At 43.5% G+C, this 22,332-nt stretch overlaps 1 protein-coding gene across 1 annotated transcript in view; it reads right to left on the bottom strand.

Moving 5' to 3' along the window:
• Positions 1-22,332, bottom strand: part of carhsp1 (calcium regulated heat stable protein 1) — a 103,442-nt gene that overhangs the window by 13,620 nt on the left and 67,490 nt on the right. Inside the window, exon 3 of the mRNA XM_086000865.1 lies at positions 6,577-6,699. Within this exon, the coding sequence (XP_085856991.1) occupies positions 6,577-6,699 (123 nt within the window). The remainder of the gene's footprint in view (positions 1-6,576; positions 6,700-22,332) is intronic.

The raw sequence follows: 22,332 nt of genomic DNA, 5'->3' as shown, positions 1-22,332 counted from the left end.
AGCTGTGCTTCCACGTGTTTGGTAAGTTACATGCCAAATGTACTGTGTTGCTCAGGCGTACCTAAATTTGTGTATGCATATCAGTTATGTGCTTGTATACTAATGTGTGCTTCCATTTCTGTGTTGTATTTCAGTTTCACAATAAGAATCTTTCAGTAAAGTTTACAAGAAAAGTCAAGCCTTGTGATTTTTATGGGAAGATATCAAATTGTTAGCTACCTGTCTAGCTCTGCATAGGAATGCGCTGCAAGGGCAGAATACCATTGCTTTAGTGCACTGCTGTGTTAGATTAAACGTCAAATCTAATCTTTAAAGATCCCGGCTGAAAACGCGTCATGAATGACTTCACCAGACCCGCTCCATCTCATTGGGCCGGGTAACGTGCTGGGCCGGCTTAATAGGCCCCATCAAGATAAGTTCATTTTCAACAGCGGGATGAAGGTAGCAACGGGCTTGGGAGCCGACATGGCCACTGCCCACACCGGACCCACCCAGGTAGGCACAATTCCGGCCATACTGTCTATTTTCCACACGGAACAGCTCATTCTGCATTACAAATTACAGTGGCACTCCTGGTTCACACCAGACACTGACGAACCCTTTTAGCAGTCCCTACAGTCATTGCACCTGACTAACTTCAGGAGTATACACTTGTTAGATTGCAGTCTGCAGCACAGTACCTAGTTTTTTCCCCCCCCACAGAGACATAACTTGAGACCCATTCATGGCTGGCTTTGGAGCTAAACTAGTTATAGGGGAAAAATAAAATAAATAAATTGGAAGCGTGCAAATCTTAAAATCTGCAGAAGTTAGATAATGCTTGCTTTCTAAATGGTTAAGTTTCCCTGGTAATCACAAGCATTAAAAATACTTCCACAATTATGGGAGTTCACTGTGAATCTCAGAATACTGGCAATAGTTTTGTTCATTCAAAAGACGGTAAGAGCCAGATGTTTCCCTTTCCTTGGTGCATTGCCTTTATTTTGCATAAGTTAATAAACCCAAATCAAGATGACAATGTGAGCAATTTTACTGCCCAAGTTTTTGTGGAGTTTGAATTTGACAAATGGAACAAAAGAAATGGCCAATCAGTATTGATGCTATTTCACAATTCTCAATGTACCCAAATTGACACAGATCAGATATAAATGACATTTTATTTATCGAAATAGGAAGTGCACAAAGATTGGCTAACGGTGTCACAGTGAAGATCTACAGAAATGCAAAATTTATCAGGAGTAAACAAACCAAGAAAACAGATTGAAGACTTCACTATCGTTTTTTTGAAATATGGCCCTTTCCTTAGATAACTAACTCACAGGTCTGAATGAGAGTTAGAACTCAATGTTCATTGCTGTTCATTCCTGGGCAAGGCTCCACGATTCTCTGACAATTGTTTTTTTTAACAAAGCCTGAATAGCCATTGTAAGATGACATTTTTGGGGGGCTTTCATCGACATTTATTAGTATGGGAGCAAAGCTCAGCTGCAGTAAAATGGAAGAGTCCATTATTGATTGCTATGGTTATAACTACACGGTTTACTCACATCTACTTGTCCAGTTTTACATACAAAAGAAAATACGGTCATCCTAACCTCTTCATCTTAGTTTCACGCACGATTCTGCACTTGCTCAATCCTAAAAATTCACCTGTAACTTATCAGACTAGTCTCCTGCAGACATAACAAACGCTAGGATGTCTGCTGTCAAATGTGGTGCTAATTGTATAGTCTGTAGCCAAAATGCAGTCATGGCAACGGGCATAGATTAGTCATCAAAATGGTTCTTGAAAGCGGCAGCAAGAGAAGATTGCATTACAGTTCAAACACTCTAATGGAAATTGGTGCAATGATAATCAGAGCCATCAGAAAGATTTTGTTTGTTGCTGTTCTTGAAAACAGAACAAGGTTTAAAAAAAGTAATTGTCTAAGCATCGATGAGTTTTGCATTCTTCAGGGTCAACACCTATCTTAAGCATTTCTCACCAAATGCATTTTAACTATTTGTCTACCACAAATGATTAAAAGCTTTTTTTTTTAAAATTGAAGAGGTCAAAGAATGTATGCATGTTTTAAACAGCATTTTACAATATAGATATAACATGACTGTCATCATTGTTTAAAGATAAACATTTTGGCAACTCTTCTGATTTTGTTTTATGATAGGAACTTTTAAATGGTGAGCAGTGGTGAAACATCAAACAACCATTGTATTCTTCAGCTAATGCAGAAATCAGTTATTAATTTATCCTTAATTTCTTCATTGTAGTTTTTAATGAATAAACTGGGATATTTTAGACAACAGCAACGTCCAACCGTTTCTAAGTCTATCATTCTCCTGAAAATTGTGCTGTGTTCTGAAACAGATAATCAGAAGTCTAGTCTAGTCTTCCTGTATCTAAGTCTAGTCTAGTCTTCCTGTATCTAAGTCTAGTCTAGTCTAGTCTTCCTGTATCTCTAACAACTAACTTTCACAAACTGAAGACAGCACAATAGGATTCCAGCCAAACCTATGTTAAAGAAAATCAGCCTCAACTGATACAATAAACTTATGTATAAAAATTGTTGTACAAGAACTTCATTTGTTTTTGAAGTAGGTGCAATATTGCAGTTGAAAGGAGTTTCTCACCAGTAGTTATTCAAATAATAATGCATCGCCTTTCCTGTGCATACACTTTGAATTTGCATATTCCTCCGGGTGCTCCGGTTTCCTCCCACAGTCCAAAGATGTGCAGGTTAGGTTGATTGGCTATGATAAAATTGACCCTTAGTGTTAGGGGGATTAAATACATCGGGTTACGGGGATAGGGTGGGATAGGTGTTGGTGCAGGCTCGATGGGCCGAAATGGCCTCTATCTGCACTGTGGGGTTTCTGTGATTCTGTGATATGTTCACAATGTCAGTCTAAAATATAGTAAATGGAGATCAAAGCTATGCTGAATATTACAGAATAACTCTTGCGTTTCTCAGTTCAAATCAAAACAGAGGGTAGGAGTTAAGGGAGGTTTCTGGGACTGGCAGAAAGTGGGAACCGAAGTCCTGCAGGGATCCGTATTGTGAATACTGTTGCTCGCCATATACATAAATGAAATAAAAACAGAAAATGCTGGAAATACTCAGCAGGTCAGGCAGCATCTGTGGAGAGAGAAACAGAGTTAACGTTTCAGGTCGATGACCCTTCGTCAGAACTGACCCCAGCATTTTCTGTTTTGATTTCAGATTTCCAGCATCCGCATATACATAAATGATTTGGACTCTAAAATTGGAGAAATGCTGTTGAAATTTGCAGATGATATCAAATTGGTAATAATGTGGAGGACTGCACCAAAATACAGAAAGACAAACAGGCTTGCACAATGGAAAATCAAGTTCAATATAGCAAAGTATGAGGGGGTTCATTTGGGTTGGGAGGTTGGCCGGGGGGGGGGGGGGGGGGGGCGGGGGGAGAATGAGATGACCACTTATTCCTTGGAAGGTACAAAACTAAATGGGGAGAGGAGCAGAGAGAGATCTGGGAATACAGATGCATAAATACAAGATAGCCACTAGCAGATCAAATAAAGAATTTAGGTGGAATTTCTTCACAAACAGTTGAGAATGTGGAAATCACTGACCGTTGAAGGAGAAAGCAGCGACACATTTAACCAAAGGCTTGATGCATACATGAGGGAGAAGGGAACTGAAGGATATGGGGGCGGGATGGGAGCAAAAGTTTAAACACTGGTATATATCTGTTGGTCCGAATGGCCGATTTCTGTGCCACAGATTCCAAGTGATATCCTGACTAAAATGTAGCACTCATGAATGCTATGAACCTTTGATCTCTCAAGGACAGAAAGATTAATGTTATTATTCAAAAGACATCAAACTGTACAATAAACTTCATGACCTGAAGTCCCCACCACAAACTCAGTTCCCTGGCCACCGACTCCATCCCTCTCCCTGGCCACCGACTCCATCCCTCTCCCTGGCCACCGACTCCATCCCGCTCCCTGGCCACCGACTCCATCCCGCTCCCTGGCCACCGACTCCATCCCGCTCCCTGGCCACCGACTCCATCCCGCTCCCTGGCCACCGACTCCATCCCGCTCCCTGGCCACCGACTCCATCCCTCTCCCTGGCCACCGACTCCATCCCTCTCCCTGGCCACCGACTCCATCCCTCTCCCTGGCCACCGACTCCATCCCTCTCCCTGGCCACCGACTCCATCCCGCTCCCTGGCCACCGACTCCATCCCGCTCCCTGGCCACCGACTCCATCCCGCTCCCTGGCCACCGACTCCATCCCGCTCCCTGGCCACTGTCTGAGGCCGAACCACACCGTTCGCAACCTTGGCGTCCTATTTGACCGCAAGCTTAGTTTCTGACCTCATATCCTTCTCCTTCACCATAACCATATTCTTACACCTAGCCTGTCTCTGCCCCTGCTCATCTGTTGCTGAAACCCTAATCCAGGCCTTTGTTCCCTCCAGACCTAACTATTCCAATGCTCTCCTGGCCGGCTCCCCACTTTGCACCCTCGCGCTTATCCAAAACTTTGCTGCCCGTATCCTAACTCACACCAAGTCCTGTTCACCCATCACAACTGTGCTCGCTGACCTACACTGGCTCCCAGTCCTGCAACGCCTCAAGTTTAATATTCTCATCCTTGGTTTCAAATCCCTCCATGGTCTCACCCCTCCCTATTTCTTTAACCTCCTCCAGCCCTACAATCCTCCGAGATCTCTGCGCTCCTCCAATTCGGACACTTGTGCACCCTCGATTTATCATCACTCCACCATTGGTGGCCATGTCTTTAGTTGCCAAGGTCCTAAGCTCTGGAATTCCTTCCCTAAACCTCACTGCCTCTCTACCTCTCTCCCTTTAAGACGCTCCTTAAAACCTTCCTCTGACCAAGTTTTTGGTCACCTGTCCTAATATCTCCTCACATGGCTCGGTGTCAAATTGTGTTTTATAATCGCTCCTGTGAAGCGCCTTGGGACATTTGACTATGTTAAAGGCACTATATAAATACAAATTGTTGTTGTTGAAGTAATCAATGTGGGTCTGCCAGCTGGCCCGTTCATTTTTTTGATCTCTTATTAATCTATTCACATTCCTAGAAAATGATTTTCATAGTAATATTTCTGATTATTTCAAAGCAAGTTATGGATTTTTTTTTAGTTTATTCAAACTTACTTCATTTTGTAAAATTAACATTTATTTGCATTTTGCCTTTCTTTCTGAAATAATTAAGCTCATTATAATTCCAATAACTTTTTTTTAATGGATTAGTTCAGCTATGTTGGCAAAACACTGCAATGAATTCAAAACTCCTTGCACTATTAATGCAAGTCTCTTTCTTTTGTTCAGTGCACAATTCTACTGGAATGTCACAGCTGCTGTACAAGAGCGACATTTATGTCAACCTGAATAGCAGTAAATGGATCAGTGAGAAAGGAAAAGAAAAAGATAAATAGATAGATAGAAGAGCGCTGAGAACACATGAAAAATGTCACATACTGCATCCTTTGTTTAGATCTTCTTAGGCAGTCCCTCGGAACCGAGGATGACTTGCTGCCACACTAAAAATGAGTTTGCAGGTGACTGATGAGTCCAATGCGGGACCTACAGTCTCCGTCACAGGTGGGGCAGACGGTGGTTGAAGAGGCGGGTGGGTGGGGTGCTTGGGTTGACGTGCGCTCCTTGCGCTTGGCTTCTGCTTGCTCCCGGCGAAGAGACTTTAGATACACAAGCACCTTAAGACAACACAACCCCTGACCCATTTCAAAAGTATCCCTGCAAAAAATACCCCAAGAGATATGGGTGTCAATTTTGAATTGACCACTTCCCATCGGGCAGGAGGTGGGTGGAACGAGCCTGCCCGGGCCCATGCTTTATTGGTGAAAAAATATACAAGGGGCACTGTGAAACCATGGACACTCACAAATTACAAACTACGGACAGCATTCAATGCACCAAGCCCTTTTACAACTTAAAACACGGAACACAGCCTGTTGCAAAGCTGCTGTATCTGGAGCTTTCACTGCGTCGGGATCACTAGCGACTCCTCTTGCAGTTTGCTTTCTTTCTGCCCCAGAATTCTCGTGAGGCCAGTGTATGCAGGTCAGGGTGAGGCGGCAGTGGGTTCCATGAAAGAAACGGCTTTTGTGGAATGGGGAGCTCTTTACCATCCACAGCGGCAGAAAAACCATTCTGTCTTTGGAATTGAATGCTGGCATGGCTCTATCCCAGGGACAGAGCTGTTTCCCTGCTGCTATGGATGCTGGGCAAAGAACTCCCCATTTTACTGAAAATATTTTACAGTACATGCAATGACCATTTTGAAAATAAGGATACCTGTAAACAAAAAGACAGCTGATGCCAGTCCCCAAGGTATCCATAATTTACATGTTCCACTGTACTTACGGGTAATCAATCTATTAGCTACCTATTCAGCCTAGGCTTAGGCAACAGCACTTTAATGCAATGCTGTTACTTTTTGCAAGCATTCGTTTTTTGGACTCTTGTTAGCATTTGCTTATCTTATCCTCATATCATAATTCCATGTAAACATGCTATTGACTCTAACAACTTACTCAGAGATGTGAACAAAGATCTCTGGTGCTCCGTCTACAGGGGTGATAAATCCATGACCTTTTGAACGGGAAAAGCACTTACAGATTCCTCTGAAAGCTGGTCCTTCTGCTGCCCGGGCAGTTCTGTAACAGAATAATAGGAACAACATTTAACTCTTTAACTACTACATTATGTAATGTAGGAGACCATCACATCGGTAAGATACAGAATCATGTTTGGATTAGGTAGCAGCCCACTGCACTTGTACATTAGTTTGCAAATTCTGAGCCTTTTGTCACATCTCCGCTGGTTACAAATGTGCAGCAGAGAGATGGATCACAGCACTGCACTGATATACTCAGATCAGATTTCACAGCATAAACCTTCACTAAAGTAGATAATGGCTAAGCTGCAGGAAATTTACATAAAACTAGGCCAAAGAGTGTTTGATATGAATCTCTTGCTAATATGTAGAAATCAAAACTCTAGGTACTGCTTAAGGTTAGTGATTTAATACCAGACAGCACCTGAAGGGTAGGTCATAGCATGAACAGCACAAACAGGCCATTTGGTTCAACTGGTCCATGCCAACATTTATGCTCCACACGTGCCTCCTCCCACCTTGCTTCATCTCACCCTATCGTCATATCCTTCTATTCCTTTCTCCCTCATATACCTTGTCTTAAATGCACCTGTTAATCACCTCAACTACTCCCTGTGGCAGCAAATTCCACATTTTAACTACTCTCTGGGTAAAGAAGTGTCTCCTGAATTCCCTATTGGATTTTAGTGACTATCTTATATTTATGTCTCCTAGTTTTGGACTCCCCCACAAGTTGAAACATCTTCTCTACATCGACCCTAACAAACCCCATCATAATTGGAAACTGTGGGGGGTATAGTTTTGAATGTTCTTGGAACCGGAGCCTTTCAGCACAGGATGTATTTAGAACGTTCCAAAACTCATCCAAAGCTCTGCTGCCGTGTCCTAACTCACAGCAGGTCCCGTTCACCCATCACCCTTGTGCTCGCCGAACTACACTGGCTCCCCATCCGGCAATGTCTTCATTTTAAATTCTCATCCTGGTTTTCAAATCCCTCCATGGCCTTGCCTCTTGCCATCTCTGCAACCTCCTCCAGCCCCACAAACCACAGAGATCTCGGCGCTCCTCCAACCCCTGCCTCCTGGCATCCCCAACTAGAAAGAAAGACTTGCATTTCTATCGCGCCTTTCATGACCACCGGATGTCTCAAATTGCTTTACAGCCAATGAAGTACTTTTTGAAGTGAAGTCACTGTTGTAATGTAGGAAACGTGGCAGCCAATTTGCGCACAGCAAGCTCCCACAAACAGCAATGTGATAATGACCAGATAATCTGTTTTTGTTATGTTGGTTGAGGGATAAATATTGGCCAGGACACCGGGGATAACTCCCCTGCTCTTCTTCGAAATAATGCCTTGGGATTTTTTATATCCACCCGAGAGAGCAGACGGGGCCTCGGTTTAATGTCTCATCCGAAAGGCAGCACCTCCGACAGTGCAGCACTCCCTCAGCACTGCAATGGAGTGTCAGCCTAGATTTATGTGCTCAAGTCCCTGGAGTGGGACTTGAACCCACAACTTTCTGACTCGGAGCCACAGCTACCCTCGCCCCACCATTGGCATGTCTGACAAATCGAGTTGAAATTTTTGATTAGGTCACTAGCGTGGTGGATAGGAAAGTGTCTACGGATGTTGTCTATATTGACTTCCAGAAAGCATTTGATAAAGTTCCACACATGATTATTTGCAAAAGTAAAAGCAAATGGAATGGGGGGATATATATATATATATCAATGACTTAAATGAAAGAGAGAGAGAGAGAGAGAGAGAGAGAGCAGTATATTCAAGTTTGCAGATGACACCAAGTTAGGAGGCACAGTGAGTTGTGTGGATGGGAACAGGAAGTTACAAAAGACGTAGACAGACTAAGTGATTGGGAAAAACTATGGCAGATGGAGTTCATTGTGGAGCAGTGCACATTAATCGAGTTTGGATCCAAGAAAGACAAATTGGAACATTTTCTTACTGACGAGAGACTAGCTGCTGCAGAGGAGCAAAGGGATTTGGGTTTCCATGTACACAAATCACAAAGCTAGTGCACAGGTACAAAAATAATCAAAAAGGCTAATGGAATGTTGGCCTTTAGCTCAAGGGGGCTGGAATACGAAGGGGAAGAAGCTATGCTTCAGTTGTACATAACCTTGGTCAGACCCCATTGAGAGTATGGTCTTCAGTTTTGAGCAATACAGCTCAGGAAGGAAGGATATACTGACTTTGGAGGGGCTACAATACAGATTCACCAGAATGATACTGGGGCTTAAAGGATTACATTATGGCTTGTATTTCCTGGAGTTTAGAAGGTTGCGGGGTGATCTAATTAAGTTGTTTAAAATGTTAAAGGGAATCGCTAGGGAAGATCCAGAGAAACTATTTCCTGGTGGTGAATGCAGAACTAGGGGGCACAAAATTAGGGCTGGGTCAGGAATGAAATCAGGAAGCACTTTTTCCACACAAAGGGTAGTGGAAATCTGGAACTCTCTTCCCCAATAGGCTGTGGATGCTGGGTCAATTGATGATCAAGATTGATAAATGTGTGTTAAGTAAGGCTGAGCTAGATAGATTTTTGGACTCTAGGGGAATCAAGGGATGTGGAGATCGGGCAGGAAGAGAGTTAAGGTCAATGATCAGCCATGATCGTATTGAATGGTGAAGCAGGCTCGAGGGGCCGTATGTCCAACTCCTGCTCCTATTTCTTATGTTCTTATGTAAGGGTATCAAGGGATTATGGATCAAAGGCAGGTGAATGGAGTTGAAGTACAGATCAGCTATGATCTGACTGAATGGTGGAAAAGGCTCGAGGGGCTGAATGGCCTACTCCTAATCCTATGCAACAAATGTGGGGCAGTCCTCAGTATTAGCCTTAGGGACAAATCAATGCTTATTTACATTTCAGATTGCTAATGAATAAAACTATAAACAAAATATCAAATGATATAGAAATTATAGAAAGGAAAAGGAACAGATATTGCAATTTTTTTTGTCAGTAATGAATAATGGGATCTTTGACTGGATCAGTACCCACGTTACAAAAAATACCATGCAACAGCACATGTAACTTTTGTCTAATTGGTTGTTATTTTTCTGGAAGGTTTAAATGGTACCTTGAGATTTTTAGCAACAGTAACACATTAGAAAAAATAATCCAATGTCCTGGGCATCATTTTCTTTATCAGCCGAAACGTGTCACGAGAACATCTCACTTTGACGGTTGGCTCCACCATTGCCACGGAGAACAGTTTTGACAGCAGTGTGTATTCCAGGTTGCCCTCTCTGGTTACTTTTAATTTTTGTAAAATTTGTTCACAAAATGGTGCAAAATATAGATTTGCATTATCGAGAAACAACAAATCGAGTACTTTTATACAAACTAATCATGTAATTTTGCAGTCTTTTCAGAAGTTACAAGTTGATAAACTACATTGCGTAAATGCCACAAAACCAGATTACATCAATTCTGATATTTTTTTGTTGTTCGTTTCTAGTGCAGACTGAGATACACAAAATCAATTGAAGTTGCTTTCACTGTTCACTTTCACAATCTGATTACCACAGTTTCTGACTGTTGTAAAACACCAGCTCAAAATGAGGTATCAAGCACAATTCATTCTGTATGCACTCCAAGTTCAAGCTAAACCATCAAGAGACTGTGGCTCAACTGAGCAAACGGCTGCCAAAATTCTGGCCATGTCCTTCTCTTCCATGTTCTTGGATAGAGGCCTTAAAAACCATAATCCATCTCACTTCCTCTCAGCCCCTGCTCAATCGGTGTTCTGCCTGCTGCCCAACTGCAGCCTCACCATTCTTCCGGCTAGCAGCCAAATGACATGTGCTCAACTGTGGTTCCCCCCAATCCCAACTTTCCACAGAAGAATAAAACAACCGCAGAGCATCTGCCAGCTGGAGCTCGTGTTGCACATGTTGGTTTGGAGCTAGAAAGTTACCAAAATATGTCTGTGTCCCTCCTAGGTCTTCAATTCAGCTAATTCTCATCAGCCAATACCTTCCATCACCCCATTTCATCTGGAAGAATAGGACATTACCACAAGCTTTTCTTGCTCTAATCTTTCTGCAACATCTTTAACATGGCATGCAAACAGCAACTGTCAAAATAATATCCGCCGATCTGCGGTGTTGCTCACAAGTGACCGGGGGGTCTGCAACAAAGCTGTAATGTTAACTGCTAGTCTGGCCTTTCTGTTTTGTCCACTGCTCATGGACTCTGGAAGGCAAATGGTCTAAATAGGAGGTTCCCAAACTGGAGGCGCTCCCCCTCGGGAACTGCAATGAAGTTGTCCGGGGGGGGGGGGGGGGGGGGGGGGGGGCGAGGAAAATGGGCTGGGATCACGGGGCTTGTTTCCTTTGTCTATGAAATTGCATTTACCACACAGCCTGCCTGAAGGATTGACCAAGTCTGACTTGAGGCTGAAAAACAGTTTCAATACAGTGAACCGAAGTGGGAGGATCACAGGTTTAACATGCAGATCTCTCGATTCTGATGCTTGCTGATCACGAGCTGGTTCAGGCGCCTAGGCAAGATCTCAACAGTAAGGCATTAGATCCATGCAGAAATTTAGCATGTCTCAACGCATATTTAGTGCAGCAATTCCAATCTATAATCTACAGTTGTATTATTTATTTTCTCCATAGTGTACAAGTCTGGAAAATCAGTGTTTATAAAGTTTATATTTGTTTTTCCCGGCTTCACAGAACTTAATTAAAATATACAACATACAATCTCTTCACACTCATTTGTCTTTCAAAAGTTTGATTACTGAAGTGATAGAATTACTCCTGGACACAGTAATCACTGATAATCTGGCTTTAATTATATGGAACTAGGTACTGCACATCTATGGAAAGGGACAGTGGTCTTAAATAATTTTTGAATCTGTTCTTTACAACGTCAAATTCAAAGCTGCTGCAATATCAGATCTGCAATCGATCAAACTACAATAGTTTGTATTTCATCATATTCCCGTCAGCAGTTCAGGAGATGAAAGGCACCATCCTAATATGCACTGTTCAGGGAATCGTCCAGACAGCCTAAAATTATTATACAGAACATTTGTATTTAATTTTGGTTGGTTTGGTTTGGGCTGCAATCAGCTCGCATGTTGTCTGCTGATGCAGCAGGAATCAAGTTACACTGCAAGGCGCCCATTATTTTTTTTATTCCTCTACGTTTGAACGCTAGCCACAACTATGTTGACTAAACACTGAGCTCTAAACTGCAAAAGACATTTGTAACTTTTAACCAATTTTTGTTTATTTTTAAAGAAAGAAAATTAAAAAAAAACATTTTTCTTAATTGAGGCTGCTTTTTGTCCAGTACCTTAACGGTAATCTACGTATCAACTGCGGACTGAAAGAACAACGCAGTTGTATACATTTAGGAAACTTGTAATTATGGGTGTCTTACACTGTCAAACCACTTCCTTTCAAGATGACCACATCCTACCCACAACGTGGATTTTCAATGATCGGTTCTGAAAGTAATTAACACCTCTTTCAGATATGCATGCGTGATTCAGTAAAAGAGGTTTCTAATATTTAGGTTACTACATTTGTGATCTTTAAACTAGAGATGTTTTTGCATTTTAGTGATTTCGAAACAAACTTTTTCAAAACAAATTGTTAAAGTTAAACAAGGTTCGAATCCGGCCTTGGGTGACTGTCTGTGTGGAGTTTGCACATTCTCCCCGTGTTTGCGTGGGTTTTCTCCGGGTGCTCCGGTTTCCTCCCACAGTCCAAAGATGTGCGGGTTAGGTTGATTGGCTATGATAAATTGACCCTTAGTGTTAGGGGGATTAAATACGTGGGGTTATGGGGATAGGGTGGGATATGTGTTGGTGTTGGTGTAGGGGTTATGGGGATCGGGTGGGATATGTGTCGGTGCAGGCTCAATGGGCTGAAATGGCCTCTATCTGCACTGTGGGGTTTCTGTGATTCTGTGAAAAATAAAACCTGGTGCTATTTGCATGTTTAAGGGGGCATAGTAGCAAGTTGAGTTTTCTGTGGGGGTTAATTTAGAATTTGAATCCTCTTATACATGCCTATAATATTGCTTGGCGGGTCCTGGTCATAAACACCGACAAGCAAACAACTTTCAGTAGTATAGTAGTGGCACTATGCCATTTATGTTGTTTTCTGTCTTAAGCATAATGTTACGTTAGCCAAGAAAATAAAACCCTCTTGTTCTATACAAAAAAACTGTTTCATAGAGAGGGCATACACTGGACATAAATCTCCAAAGTGGGTCTCAGCAAAGAAAGTTTGGGAACCTCTGACCTAAATAGGTCTTGGGTGCCTAGAGGCTAATCATTGTTTGGTGTTAGCTATTTCTCTAGTTTGGTTTCTCTGTGTTTATTCAATAATCTCTCCAGTTATCTCTGGGTCAGAAACAAAGGGCTTGCTCTCTCTCTCGCTCTTTCTGTACTTTTAATGATTACTTGGTTGTGATTTATTGGTGCCTTATACAAAACATGTCGTCCAAATGGCAGATGGAAACTTTTATATAAAAGCATAGATTCAGGAAAAGGTGTAAAACCACTTGCCTAAAATGATCCAGCACAAAGATTCTTTTCAAAAAGAAAATGGCTTTCCTTATGACTTAGCAGTTCATTACAACAATGACTGCACTCCCAAAGTACTTCATTGGCTGTAAAGCACTCCGAGACATCTGGTGGTCATGAAAGGCGCTATATAAATGCAAGTCTTTCTTTCATTGCGTGGTGGGTCGGTGTCTGTGAAGACGTACAGATAAGCAAGACCCCAAGTATGCATCAAGTCGGTGGTGGTAGGTGTGCTATAATTAGCTTGCATTAGTGAGCTTGAAGTGGGAGAGGAAGGGAAAAGCGAAAATAAACATCAGCCAGACTCCTACTCTCCAGTGACTCATGGAAAGTGATTGTCAGACATGATTGGTGTCAGCTACAACAGACATGAATAATTGCCACAGAAGGCTGACTGTGTCCATGGAACTGAGATCCAACATGGGTCACCATCTTCATAAGAGGAGAATAAAAGGAAAGTTTCTCTTTAATCCAGAAGCTATGTATGAAACAAAATCTCACCAGTTACAGCATGTGGAAGATTATAGCTTGTTTATGAAAAACATTCAAAACACTGCCATTAGTGATACAACCTCTCAAACTGGAGGGCTAAATATTCTTTCAAGTCACTGTTAAACCTCTGTAGATTTTCACACTGTTCTTGCATTACTCCTGTAATGTTCAGCACCCAAACACCAAATATATTAAAAGTTATTTAATGGCGTATTTAGTATTGCTCGTTAATATATAGTCAGGAGTGTGATGGAATACTCTCCACTTGCCTGGATGAGTGCAGCTCCAACAACACTCAAGAAGCTCGACACCATCTATCTATCTATCTATATCTATAAATCGGTACATCTGTCTGTCTGTCTGTCCTTCTGTGTCTGTCCGTCCTCGGGTGTGCGTCTGTCCGGCTATGCGCTCGAAAGTTATAGAGCCTACCTACGCGCGCATTACCTCCAAAGAAAGCTTACGGTTCCGGGATGGTCGTAAGCGTATTTACTTTTCGGTCGGACGAAAATTGTTCGCGCCTTATGCAAAAAAACTTCAAAATTAAACTCATTATCTGCTACTTAGCATTGATTGACTGACGTCAAGGTTCGACCAAACCTGTGCCGTCACGATTGACCAATCCTACAGTACGGTCCCTTGATGGTTGGCCAATCGGTGTGTGTGTGTGGGCGGGACTAATTGTTTTCATCTCAGGGATGTGGCAGCCATTGTTTCACTGCTTCCAGCTCAAACTACTTTGATCATCCAGCTTTGAAAAAGTTAGTATCTCTTTTAAAAATAACAAGATTTACCAAAAACGTTTTATAAGTACTTTCACTTTCATCTTTCAAGGTATTAAAAAAGGTAGAAATGTTGCCCGGCAGCAGATTGAGAGAGGGACACAGACAGGGCCCAAAAGCCTGGGACTCGATTTAAAATGTTGCCCGGCAGCAGATTCACAGAGGGACACAGAGAGGCCCCAAAGCCTGGCACTCGATTTAAACCGCCCGGCCCAAAACAGCCCTGGCAAAGCCGGGCTCCCCCAGCTAGTTCAGGATAAAGCAGCCCGCTTGATTGGCACTCCATCCACCACCTTCAACATTCACTCCCTCCACCACCGGCGCACTGTGGCTGCAGTGTGTACCATCTACAAGATGCACTGCAGCAACTCGCCAAAGCTCCTTCAACAGCACCTTCCAAACCCGCGACCTCTACCACTTAGAAGGACAAGGGCAGCAGACGCATGGGAACATCACCACCTACAAGTTCCCCTCCAAGCCACACACCATCCTGACTTGGACCTGTATCGCCGTTCCTTCACTGTCGCTGGGCCAAAATCCTGGAACTCCCTTCCTAACAGCATTGTGGGTGTACCTACACCATATGGACTGCAGCGGTTCAAGGCGGCGGCTCACCACCATCTTCTTAAGGGCAATTAGGGATGGGCACTAAATGCAGGCCTAGCCAGCGACGCCCACATCCCATCAATGAATAAAAAAAATATATATATATTCTTCCGGAGATTTTAAAGTAGGACTTCCATGAAGGTGGAACCATACAACCAGCAGAGATTATATACAGTCCATAACTAAGGTGAGTACCACACAGAAAAATCACTGGATCAACTTACATTATACAAACTCACTTCAAAACATTCTTCTTGAAGCACAGAACTTCACAGAACACAGAAGTTTGAACTTTTTACCCAGTCTTAATTATTCACTTCAGAAACGTTTCTAGGAAAGCTGCAGACTCAAAGCTCCAAAAGTAGATCAGTGCTCAAACAATTCAGAAATCATTTATTACCTTGCATTTTTTTTTTAGCTCAGTTTTGCTTTGACCTAAAAATAGTTTGGTATTTTGAAGCACAGTGATGGTACGAACAGTGATCTGAATACAGCAGTGAGCACAGGACTGTGGTTTTATTAAATATATTTGCAGATTAAGGAAATAAGAAAGGATTCTTTTCAGGCAGCACTAACCAGTAATGGCAAGCTCTTCACTAACTGGGTTACAACATCAATCATTTATAATTTGGTCTTTAATATCCGATGACGGCGTGATGATTTAAAAATATATCTATTTGATTTATGCACCATTTAATCTCCACGAGCCAGGTCAGTGAGCACCAATGTCCCTCTAATTTTTTTGGGGTGCATGGCCCCTTTAACTGGCTGCGCGGCCCGTTCAAATTTCCACGCATGCGCGTTTTTTCCACTTAAAAGCTGGTGAGCCGGCTGCGCGGGACCGCCACGCAGCTTAAAGGGAACACTGCTGGGTTCTAGTCAGCAAGCATTTCTATTAATTCTGCAACAACCAATCTACTGATATTCTTTGATAGACACTCAGTTGGATCAAACCGCTACAATAAAGGATAAGAAGAATAAAACTAGATGGACCACTCAGCTTCAACCTGGGCATCGGATTCGGACACAATGAAGGCAAAACCAGCTCAGTCAACCCTGCAAAGTCGTCCAAACGAACATCTGGAGACAGGGGTCAAAATTGGGAGAGCTGTCCCAGAGACAAGTAAAACAATAGCCTAACAAGTCAGCTGATGAATCGCTACTCCTCCTTCTTGAACACCACTTGGAGGAAGCACTGAGCGTAGCACAGGATGTACACTTGGTGGGGGACTTCAAGAGTAGCTCGGTACTACCACCACTGACTGAGCTGGCAGAGTCCTGAAGGACATGGCTGCCAAAGTGGACTTGAGACAGGTGGTGAGAACCAACACAAGGGAATAACCTACTTGACCTCGTCCGCACCAATCTACCTATCGCAAATGTATCTGTTCATGGCAGTATTGGTAGGAGTGACCACCGCACAGTCCTTGTGGAGACCAAGTCCCATCTTCACACGGAGGACACCCTCCATCGTGTTGTGTGGTACTACCACTCTACTAAATGGGATAGATTAAGAACAGATCTAGCAGCTGAAATCTGGGCATTTTGAGGCGCTGTGGGCCATCAGCAGAAGCAGAATTGTATTCCACCACAATCTGTAACCTCATGGCCCGGCATGTGCAAAGGACTCAAAGAATCTGCAAAGGGATATAGACAGGCTAAGTGAGTGGGCAAACATTTGGCAGATGGAGTATAATGTGGGAAAGTGCGAGGTTATATACTTTGGCAAGAAAAATAAAAAAGTCAATTATTATTTAAATGGAGAGAGATTACAAAATGCTGCAGTTCAGAGGGACCTGGAGGTCCTTGTGCATGAAACACAAAAAATTAGCATGCAGTCACAGCAAGTAATCAAAAAGGCAAATGGAATGTTGGCCTTTATTGCAAGGGGGTTGGAGTATAAAAGCAGGGAAGTCCGGCTACAACTGTACAAGGTATTGGTGAGACCACACTTTGAGGACTGCGTACAGTTTTGGTCTCCTTATTTAAAGGAAGGATATACTTGCATTGGAGACAGTTCAGAGATGATTCACTAGGTTAATTCTGGAGATGAGGGGGTTGACTTATGAAGAAAGGTTGAGCAGGCTGGGCCTATACTCATTGGAATTTAGAAGAATGAGAGGAGATCTTATTGAAACATATAAGATATACTGAGGGGGCTCAACAAGGTAGATGCAGAGAGGATGTTTCCCCTCGTGAGGAAATCTTGAACTCAGGGGCATAGTTTCAGGATAAAGGGTTACCCTTTTAGAACTGAGATGAGGAGGAATTTCTTCTCTGAGGGTCGTAAATCTGTGGAATTCACTGCCCCAGAGAGCTGTGGAGGCCGGGTCATTAAATACATTTAAGGTGGAGATAGACAGATTTTTGCAAGATAAGGGAGTGAAGGGTTATGGGGAGCGGGAAGGGAGGTGCCTTTGAGCCCAAGATCAGCCATGATCTTACTGAATGGTGGAGCAGGCTCGAGGGGCCAAGTGGCCTATTCCTGCTCCTATTTCTTATGTTCTTATATCCCTCACTCTTCCATCACAATCAAACCAGGGGACCAACCCTGGTGCAACGAGAAGTGCAGAAAAGCATTCCAGGAGCTGCACAAGGTGTACCTGAAAATGAGGAGTCAACCTGGTGAAGCTGCAACACAGGACTACATGAATGTTAAACAGCAGAAGCAGCATGCTATAGACAGAGGTAAGCGATCCCACAGCCAACGGATCAGATCAAAGTTCTGCAGTCCTAACACATCCAGTTAAAAATGGTGGTGGACAATTAAGCAACCAACAGGAGGAGGCTCCATGAACATCCCCATCCTCAATGATGGTGGAGCCCAGCACGTGAGTGCAAAACAGAAGGCTGAAGAATTTGCAACAATCTTCAGCCAGAAGTGCTAAGTGGATGATCCTTCTCGGCCTCCTCCTGAGGTCCCCACCATCACAGTTACCAGTCTTCAGCCAATTTCATTCCACATGATATCAAGAAATGGCTGAGTGCACTGGGCAGAGCAAATGCTATGGGTCCCGACAACATCCCGGCTGTCGTGCTGAAGACCTGTGTGCCAGAACTATCTGTGCCTCGAGCCAAGCTGTTCCAGTACAGCAATCACTGGAATCTACCTGAGTGTGGAAAATTGCCCAGGTATGTCCTGTCCACATAAAACAGGAGAAATCCCACCCGCCCAATTACCACCCCATCAGCCTACTCTCAATCATCAGCAAAGTAAAATGCTATCAAGCAGCACTTACTCACCAATACTCTGCTCACTGATGCTCAGTTTGGGTTCCGTCAGGACCACTTGGCTCCAGACCTCATTATAGCCTTGGTCCAAACATGGACAAAAGAGCTGAATTCCAAAAGGTGAGGAGAGAGTGACTGCCCTTGAAATCAAGGCAGCATTCGACCCAGTGTGGCACCAAGGAGCCCTAGTAAAACTGAAGTCAATGGTGATCGGGGGGAAAGCTCTGCACTGGCTTGAGTCATACCTAGCACAAAAGGAAGATGGTGTGGTTGTTGGGAGGCCAATCATCTCAACATCAGAACATCACTGCAGGCATTCCTCAGGGCAGCATTCTAACTCAACCATCTTCAGCTGGTTCATCAATGACCTTCCCACCATCATAAGGTCAGAAGTGGGGAAGTTCACTAATGATTGCACAGTGTTCAGTTCCATTCACAATTCCTCAGATAACAAACCAATCCGTGCCCACATACACCAAGACTGGACAACATCCAGGCTTGGGCTGATAAGTGGCAAGTAACATTCACACCACACAAGTATCAGTCCAAGACCGTCTCCAGCAAGAGTCTATCCCCCTCCCCATAACATTCAATGGCATTATCATTGGCAGGTATCCCACTAGCAACATCCTGGGTGTCACCATTGACCAGAAGCTTAACGGGACCAACTACAGCAGGTCAGAGGTTGGGTATTCTGCGGCGAGTGGCTCACCTCCTGACTCCCCAAAGCCTCTCCACCACCTATAAAGGCACAAGTCAGGAGTGTGATGGAATACTCTCCACTTGCCTGGATGGGTGCAGCTGCAATAATACTCAAAAAGCTCAACACCATCTGGGATAAACTTAATCAGCACCCCATTCACCAGCTTAAACATTCACTCACTCCACCATTGACACACCGTTGCTGCAGTGTGCACCATCTACAAGATGCACTGCAGCAACTCGCCAAGGCTTCTTCGACACCTCCCCAAACCCCGACCACTATTACCTAGAGTGACATGGACAGCAGACGCATGGGAACACCATCACCTCCTAGATCCCCTCCAAGTCACACACCATCCTGACTTGGAAGTATATCGCTGATCCTTCATCGTCGCTGGGTCAAAATCCTGGATCTCCATACCCAACAGCACTGTGGGAGTACCTTCACCACACGGACTGCAGTGGTTCAAGAAGGTGGCTCACCACCACCTTCTCAAGGGCAATTAGGGATGGGCAATAAATTCTGGCCTTGCCAGAAAAGCCCATGTGCCAAGAATGAACAAAAAAAAGTATCAATTCAATGAAAAAGTAAAATGGAAGCCTCCAGTCTTTGACTGCACATTTTCTTTCAATACCAAGTTATTTTTTTTACTTTCTAACAGTACTTTTCAACATTGTTTGTTTCAACTGGGTAACACTTTGTTAACGTGTCTTTCAAGGACCATCAGTGATTGGTTGTTTATTCTGAGACTACCCCACGTTAAAGGTTCTGCATTTCTTGCCCTATTTGGCTGCGTCACAAAGCAGTAGAGTGCAGGATTCCCCACAATCACCAGACTGATACCTGGGATGGCAGGAATGACGTATGAGGAGAGATTGGGTCGATTAGGCTTATATTCGCTAGAGTTTAGAAGAATGAGAAGGGATCTCATTGAAACTTATAAAATTCTAACAGGACTAGACAGACTAGATGCAGGAAGGATATTCCCGATGGCAGGGGAGTCCAGAACCAGGGGTCACAGTCTAAGGATAAGAGGTAAGACATTTAGGACTGAGAGGAGGAATTTCTTCACCCAGAGAGCGGTGAACCTGTGGAATTCTCTACCACACAAGGCAGTTGAGGCCAACTTATTAAATATATTCAAGAAGGAGTTAGACATAGTTCTTAAAGCTAAAGGGATCAAGGGATATGGGGAGAAAGCAAATTTGGATGATCAGCCATGATCGTATTAAATGGCGGAGCAGGCTCGAGGGGCCGAATGGCCTACTCCTGCTCCTATCTTCTATGTTTCTATCACAACTATGCCATCACATGAAGGGCTACTGAATGAGGCCATGTGGTTTCCTACATGGAGGGGACAAGGCAGGGAAAGCAATCAGCAGACAACTTAACTTCGAGTCACTCTGGTGCATCTTGTACTAATTGGGGGTAATTTTGACTTTGGGTGACAGTGTAAATTTGGCACATCTCTCCTAATTTTATCCATTGTCTGTTTCTTTACCTATCCTATTACTATCTCGTCTCACCTTGAATATCTCAATGTCTCTTCTTTCATCCCCTCCCCCATTTCCCAGCCTCCAAACTGCCTTTTGTTTCATTTCCTGCCTTTTCTCTCAGTTCTGTAGAAGGGTTTCAACCCAAAACGTTGACTCTATTTCTCTCTCCACGGATGTTGCCTGGCCTGGAGTTTTCCAGCATTTTCTGTTGTTATCTCCAAATTTTAATTTCCATTGACGTCAATGAAAATTAAAAATCAGGAGAGATGTAGAATGGGCGGCTGAATCGATAGCACCTGTTTTACACTGTCACCCAAAGTCAAAATTACCCCCATTGCATCAAAGGCAAAATTGGCAGAGGGCTCAGAATAGTTCACCTTCTTAATGTCATAGAAGTGGATAGCGAATGGGCTGTAGTTAAGTATAACTTTAAAATAGGAACAAAAAGTTTAAATTATCTTTCAATTTAAAATTATGAAATAGCAAATTATTTTATTTTCATCCTTCTAATCTCTATTTCCCACTTTGTCTCCTTTCAGAAAGGGAAATCCTCCTCCGTCTAGGAAGCCTGACATCAAGGGCTCTACAGAGAAGCCAAGCAGCCTTCACAGCATAGAAGTGAAGTGCTTCTTCTGCCCCCTTCTTCTGGAGGCTGGACTGGCGAAATGTTGGACTCCTCGAAATCCTGCCAGTCCTACCCAGCGTAGAGTCAGCAGTAATTATGCCAGGGCTGTAAGTGGGCCCCCACAAGGAGTGTATTGCAACAGCAATCGATCTGAGAGAGAAGAGCGGGACAGTGCAACACTGAACTCCTTCTGGGGCTGTGATGCCCTAGTAACCCCGTTAGTGGCATCGGGGCCCACCCCAACTATTCCAAAGACTCAGCCCTCGGGATATAAGATGAGGTCAGGGCAAGGCCGGCCAACCAGGCAGGCAGAAATCTCATCCCATCCTGCTTCCAGGGGCAGAGCAGAGCTTCCAGAATTATTAGATCCAATTCTCCCCACATCATGCCTTCTATCTCCTGTCCTAGTCGTCTCTATTCTGGTTAATTCACACTTTTTTTCATTACTAGTATTTCAGTATTATTTTTCTCCAGCTCAGAGTTGCTCAATGTTTTTGTTAATTAACAATAACTCATTCCTTCAGATTTGTACCAGTGTATGTTTATAGCCCTAAAGCACAGAACTAGCATTTCTATTGGTTAGTTCAAAAATGCAAGAGTAATCTCATGATTTTGCTGGGGTCTGTTAGTTTATTTCACTTTTAGTATAACAGCTTGCATTTCTATAGCATCTTCAACATTTAAAAAAAAATCCCAAGGCACATTGCTGAAGCGTCATCAGACACAAATGGATGCCAAGCCAAAGGAGGAGATATTAGGCTGGGTGACCCAAAACTGGATGAAAAAAAGTAGATTTTAAGGTGCATCTTAAAAGAGGAAATGGAGGTGCGAGGCAGAGAAGCTTAGTGAGGAAATTCCAGAGTAAGAGGCCTAGACGCTGGAGGCGCAGCTGCCAATGGTGGGGCGAAGGGAAAGGGTGCAATATAAATATAGGCCAGAGTCGGAGGATCAGAGCAGGGGGTGTTGTAGGGCTGGGGGCGGTTAGAGAGATTGCGAAGGATCAGGCCGTAGAGATTTAAACAGGAGGATGAGAGTTTTAAATAGGTGGGGTTACGGTAACAGGAGCCAATGTAGGTCAGTGAGGATGGTATGATGGACGAACAGGTATTAGCGCAAGATAGAATATGAGCAGCAGACCTTTGGATCAGCTGTAGTTTACAAAACATG

Source organism: Somniosus microcephalus, chromosome 11 (assembly GCF_052327205.1).
Source record: "Somniosus microcephalus isolate GS21.2 chromosome 11, FLI_Smic_1.0, whole genome shotgun sequence".
Taxonomy (NCBI): Eukaryota; Metazoa; Chordata; class Chondrichthyes; order Squaliformes; family Somniosidae; genus Somniosus; species Somniosus microcephalus.
Note: the sequence above shows the minus strand (reverse complement) of the source record. Positions and strands in the feature narration are given on the sequence as shown.